This window comes from Macaca fascicularis, chromosome 17 (genome assembly GCF_037993035.2).
Source record: "Macaca fascicularis isolate 582-1 chromosome 17, T2T-MFA8v1.1".
NCBI classification, from domain to species: domain Eukaryota; kingdom Metazoa; phylum Chordata; class Mammalia; order Primates; family Cercopithecidae; genus Macaca; species Macaca fascicularis.
In genome coordinates this window covers 91,554,549-91,560,666 of record NC_088391.1, presented here as the reverse complement: position 1 = coordinate 91,560,666, position 6,118 = coordinate 91,554,549, and the positions used below count along the sequence as shown (strand labels likewise).

Sequence of the window (6,118 nt, the reverse complement as noted above, 5' to 3'; positions counted from 1 at the left end):
CATGTATACCTATGTAACAAACCTGTACATTCTGCACATGTACCCTAGAACTTAAAGTATATATACATTAAAAAAAAAAAACCTGACTAAAATTTCATCTGCTTTTTATTTCCACCAGGCACTGGTGATTCTATATCAGTCAGCAGTGTGCTGGTAAATGTTCAACAACTAACTCTCTGGGGAAAATAGAAATGTTTTCTATTTTCCTTGTATATGTGCCTACATATACAACCAAATGTGTGTTATAAATGTTTCTGATATAAAGGATGTGTAATAAACAATACACAAGTAAAAAATAGGCAGACACTCTTTATTGTCAGTTCTGTCTACTTGACTGATTCTCACAGAAAGTTTTGGTTCCTTTTTGCCAAAGGCTTGTATCTGAATCGATTCAATGCTTGTAACTCAACCATGATGTGACTAGTGAAATTACACACCGATTTTTGCTAACAAATTTATTGTCCTTAAATCTGATACGTGATCTGTTAGACTACTTCTAACCCTCGTATAAACTCATTAAACTGCAATCTTTTTGTTTCAGCACTAAGCACAACACATTTTAAAGTTTAATCTACATTATTAACATTTTCCCCATCACTTTCTTAAGTCTAGAGACAATCGGCAAAACAAATCGATCCCTGATTCATAATGTTGGCTAACTTCCATGGTGTAAATACTTCGACCATGGCCCATTACAGTCTACCAATGAGATATCGCATGCGCAGTAAGCACATTATGATAATACTGGAAATGGAAGTGGACAGACTGCAGAGATATTTAGGAAGTAGAATCTTGGCAATTTGTTAGATGCCGGGGTGAAGGCAGAGTTTGGGAAACACTGGATGGTGGTGTCTTCACTCTCACAGGGAGACAGGGAGTTGAAAGCAAGCAGGGAAAGGACACATTCAGCTTTGGATGGGTTCCATTTGAGGTGCTTGTTACGAGGAATAGCTGAATAGGAAGCTAGACAAACGGATTTGGAGTTCAGAGGAGCAAAGATTAGAGTTGTAAATTTGGGATATATTGATTTAAATGTTGACAGCAGGTTAAATCATTCAGGGAAAAATTGTGGAGAGGAAAGGTCTGAGACCTTGAAAACTCTATTACTTGGTGGTCACCCAGAGCAGACATGCACGCCAAGACTGGGGACAGACAGGAAAGTGGAGCACCCTCCCGCCACAGGAAGACGTGTTTTAAGGAGGAAGAAGGAATTTTTGCTCAGATCAGGTAACACAAGAAAGGAGAGTGTCCTTTGACTTTAGTGATGTGGATGTTACTTGCGATCACTAAAAAGGCAATTTCACCGTGTGTGAAAACGAACACGTGAATGGAGTTGAGAGACGACAAAACTGGGGGGAGGCGCCTCTTTCACCAACTTCAGCGGTGCAAGGGGAAGTGGAGTAGAGTCTTGGGAATGATGAAATGCCGAGGATACGGATTCCAGCCCAGAGGGAGCAATGGATCGGATTCTTCGATACTGGAAAAACGGACGGTGGAGGGGCTCGGTGATGTAGGGAGCAGGTAGTGCAGCTTTGCCGGTGGAAAGTGGAAGAAGCTTCTCTTTTTTCCTGAAGCAGGCGGCAAAGACCTCTGAGAGTGGGAGTGTGGGGGATGTGCCGGTCACCCGGATGGGAGTGGAGGTTTGGGACCAAGTGGCCCGAGCCTGCGGTGAGTGGGCCCGCCCTGGGTGGCTCTGGCCGCAGCAGGGTCGATGGGGCAGCACGGTCTCAGCAGGAAGAACACGGCTTCAGTCAGTTCTGTTCTGAGAAGCAGAAGGTGGAGACACGCACATTTTAAAAAACTCCTCCCGGACAGGAAGAAGTGAAGTTCTGGCTGTTCTGCGAGGACGCCGCAGTCCCAGCGCGGAGACCACCGCGCGGGCGAAGTGCGACACAGGCCAGAAATAGGGTCCCGCACGTGGACCGCGGAGGAAGAAAGAGGGCTCACCCGGGCTCCCGCAGCTAGCCTCGCCCGACCAGGCTGGTGCCGCCTCTTCCCGCCCCGGCCCCGCCTCAGCTCCGCGCCCACAACCCTGCTTCCTCCTCTCCCGCCTGGTCGGTCTGCCCCTGCGCCTCCTTCGCCGCCGACTAGCGCCCCCTGGCCTGACGTCACCGGCGCGTCCGCCAATGAGCTGAGGAGGGACTCGGCTGCGACCTGAAAGTGACGGGAGCAGCAGCCAATGGTCGGGCGGAGGGGGCGGGTCGAGATGGGTGTTGGTGGGGAGCCCGGGCGCGTGGGGAGCTGCGGGAGGCGCGGGGCGGGGGGCAGGGGCGCGGCGGGGGGGTCGAGGGGGGCGGTGCGCGGGCGGCCCCTCCCCCTGTCAGGTCCGGGCGGGCGCCTGGAGCCGCCGGAGTTTCCGCACCCGGGAGGGCGATGCGGCCGGGGCTCAGGCTCCTTGCAGGTAACGCGCGGGGCGGCCCCTGCAGGGCCGAGCGCGCCGCGGGGCTAGTGGAGTTGGACGCGGAGCCGCTGCGGGCTCCCCGCTGCTGCCGAGTCCCGAGCTCCGCACGGTGGCCCGGGCCCGGCCGCGGCGCTGCTAGAGGAGTTGGTTCCGGGACCTGAGCTGCGGCCCGGGCTGGGGTCAGGGGAGACGCCGGCCCCTGTGTGAGCTGCACACGGGACAAAGGGCGCGGTGTTGAGGCTGCGCGCCCCACCTCCCCGCGCCCCGCTCGGGCCCCTGCGCTACTCAGCCCGAGCGGAGGTCGCCGCCCCCAGCCCCTGCCTTCAGCCGCGCGGGCTCCTTCGGCCCGGGCGCACCCGGCGCCTGCGGCGCGTCCCCGGAGCGGCCATCTGGCCGCGGGGCCCCGCGCCTGGCCGCCAGCTGGCCGCGGCGCAGGCGATGGCTGGACACAGCCGGGCCGCTTGGCCGCTTGCCCCGGGTTCCGCGGCGGCTCCCCCACCGCGCCGCGAGCGCCTGCTACTCCATGCTCGGCTGCGGAGCGGAGCGGCGCGAGCGCGGGGCCAGCGGCCCGGGCGCCCGGGGCCACCGAGCCGCCACTTCCCGGCGTGGGCTCGGAGTTTGGGGAAGCCGAGCAGGTGGCGCAGCCACTGCCCACCTCCTGCGAACTCTGCGGGGCTTCTAGTCATGTTGATGTTGTGACTATGGGCTGTGTGTGTGTTTTTCTTTTTTTTTTTAACCACACACAAAAGAAGGGAGGAGTTAGAGGAAAGATGTAGCCACTATGAGTCATCCCACACTTCGCTCTTTCTCCGGGATAGCAAATGCATGGGAAGAATGTCTTGAGAAACAGTTATAGTAGGGACTGCCTAGGTCCCCTCCCTGTCCCCTTTCTCTGCAGTCCTGTCTGCGCCGGGCGCGCCCCAGATGGAGGTGGGGTAAAATGACGGCCAGCGCACCTAGATGGGGGAAATGGCTACAAGCTAGCAAGCTGGAAACTTTCTGGGACAGTGGAGCTGTGAATATCGAACCACTCACATTCTTGCTATAGGCAGCCATGGCCCTCGTGCGCTACTGAATTATAAATGGGAAGGCCGTCACAGCAGGACGATACCTTAGCCTTCAGTAGCATGAATTCAGCACTGCACGGAGGAGGGCGGTGGTGGTGGTTCACGCCTCTGCCTTGAGGGGCCCAGGATCGGATCAGCCAGGAAACTGCCAGGACCGGGGATGTGGGGTCACAAGTGATCACGTTCTCTAATCTGATTCCCAGAGGTGCTGTCACCTCTCAGCGTGGCAGAGGATGGCTGGCTATGTGGTTGAATGTCACAGGTGAGGTAGAAAGGCTGGGCAGAGGTCAGCAGGCCCCCGGATGCATGGAGAGGAATATTCTTCTGTAGGTGGCTGCTGCTAATTTTCCCAAGGGGAAACATTTAGGTTTGGTGTCGCCATTCTGTTTACTGCAGTCCAGGCTGCTGTGTCAGCTGTCATTGGGTCCTCATGGTTCACAGCTGGATGACATTTGTTTTTCGCGGGTCCCTGTGTGGGGTCTTTTTGACCTTCTCACAGATAATTAGTTTGTTTTAACCTGCTGAAAACAGAGGCTTGATACGAGAAGTTTGAGAAATTGCAGGATAAAGGGACCTCTGCTTTGTTCCAGATTTCAGCCCCTGTAGAGGGGCCAGTTGATTCTGTTGCAGGAGTCAGGTAGCGAGCAGAACACTGACTTCATTCCTCCCGGGTTGTGCCCTCTGCTTGGCCTGTAGCTGAGGCCACAGTGGGTCTCTCTTGTTGCTTCATAAGGTGAGCTAACGATCCAGCTATGGCAGAGGAGCCAGGCGGGACATCACGTGGAGAAGAGGGACCAGAAAGTGCAAGCTAGGGCCCATCTGGAAGAAAACGGAGCATCCCTTCCTATTTCATGGCCTGAGTGTAAAAAACGGTGGAGGCTGGGCACGGTGGTTCACACCTGTAATCCCCATGCTTTGGGAGGCCGAGGCAGGAGGATCGCTTGAAGCCAGGCGTTTCAGACCAGCCTGGGCAACATGGTGAGACCCTGTCTCTACAAAAAAGTTTTTAAAATAGCCAGGCATAGTGGCATATGCCTATAGTCCCAGCTACTTGGAAGGCTGAGGTGGAAGGATCCCTTGAGCCCAGTAAAGTGAGGCTGTGGTGAGCTATGATCATACCACTGCACTCCAGCCTGGGTGACAGAGTGAAACCCTGTCTCAAAAAAAAAGGGGAAGGGGTGTAGAGAGGGTGGTCCCCCATCTCTACCACCTTACTCAGACAGGGCTGCTTTTACCTGAGTGCCAAGCCTGGCTCAGGTCATTGAGGAACAGAAGTCGTTTAGTGTTAGAGGAAGGAGAGTTGGGAACAGGGTCACTGTGTATGGTTGTACAGTTTGTACCAGACACCGGACCAAGGAAGCCATGTGCCCTGGGTCTGCCCAAAAGAAGGGTCTGCCTTTCTCAGTTGCACCAGGTCACGCGATGGGCTGCTGCTGGCCCTAGTGCTCAGCCCATCTGCATGAATAAACAGTCGCAACATGGGTGTGCGCAAGACAGGCGGTCAGGGACTAGGAAGCAGCGGCTAATTTCTCCAAAATCTAACAATAATGAGAACTAGTTGTTTGCATGCATTTTCTCCCTTTAATTCTTTACCACCGCCCTCTGAAGAAAGTAGTGGTGGTACCATGTTGTGCCCAGTGAGGAAACTGATTCTTAGAAAGACTAAGCAGTTCAAGGTCGTGCAGCCGGCAGGTCCAGGTTTGTCTGTCACCAGAGCCTTTGGTCTCAACCACTGGACTAGACTGATCACTTTGCCTGGCCTTCTAACAAATTGTAGCTTTTTTTATTTTTTATTTTTTTTTGCATTTGCTAGTGAAAGGCATTTTCCGAACTATTCCACTATGTACATTAACAGTAAATCCCTTGAAAGAAAAGAGCATTTGTGAGTATTTTCGGTGGCAGCAAAGATGTGGGAGGCCTTGGAGAAAGGAGAAGGAGCCCCCTGAGATAGAGAAGCAGGGGAGTCACAGCGAGGAGGGGAGAGCCAGCCAGAACTAGGAAATGATGTGGGGGCAGGGGCATTGGAGGTAGGCCAGGTTCTCTGCTGTCCCTGCAAGAGCAGAGGAGGAATCATCTGAGATCCACTGAGTCATCCATCCAGTTGACTTCCCAAGAGTTTGGACCTGGCCTACCAGGGTACCTGGTTGATGGTACGGTCCACAGTCTACCTTATATATACTGGGGCTGTTGCTTGGAACATATTGCTTGGAACATGATTATTGCTTGGAACATGATTATGCTTAGAACATATTATGCTTAGAACATATATTGCTTAGAACATGACTATGCTTAGAACATAGTCATGTTCTAAGCAATCTGAGGTACGGCTGCTAATTTAGGAGCACAAAGTATTTCCTGATTTAGTATTCTACTTAGAAGGCCATTTGAACCTTGACAAACGTGTGTGAAATAATTTTCAAATATTTGGGACTGAAGCAGATAATATCCAGGCTCAGTGGTACACTCCTGTAGTCCCAGCTACTTGGGAGACTGAGGCAGGAGGATTACTTGTGCCCAAAAGTTGAATCTAGTCTGGGCAACATAGCAAGACACCATCTCCAAAAATATATTGCATGAGCCAGTAAATTCACTATTGAAACAATAAAGCAGATAACGTCAAAACCAGTTACATGACCTTTTGTCAACTCAT

The 6,118-nt window shown here is 53.1% G+C and overlaps 1 protein-coding gene and 1 long non-coding RNA gene across 8 annotated transcripts in view; one reads left to right on the top strand and one right to left on the bottom strand.

Annotated features, from left to right (window-relative positions):
• Positions 1-295: 295 nt before the first annotated feature.
• LOC123569845 (uncharacterized) lies at positions 296-2,062 on the bottom strand. The gene is made up of 2 exons (XR_006693669.3): positions 1,948-2,062; positions 296-1,762 (listed from the first exon to the last, which is right to left on the bottom strand). It is a non-coding gene; the product is annotated as an uncharacterized lncRNA (long non-coding RNA).
• A 136-nt stretch (positions 2,063-2,198) lies between these two features.
• Positions 2,199-6,118, top strand: part of TMTC4 (transmembrane O-mannosyltransferase targeting cadherins 4) — a 70,224-nt gene continuing 66,304 nt past the window's right edge. For 6 of the 7 annotated variants that reach the window (XM_074021347.1, XM_074021346.1, XM_005586178.5 and 3 more), the window contains exon 1: positions 2,323-2,401. Coding sequence is in view for 1 of the 7 variants with exons in the window: in XM_005586180.5 (XP_005586237.3) it covers positions 2,207-2,401 (195 nt within the window). In the remaining 6 variants the exon portion in view is untranslated. Of the gene's footprint in view, positions 2,402-6,118 lie in introns of all 7 variants that reach the window. The other variant, XM_005586180.5, reaches the window with a different exon arrangement.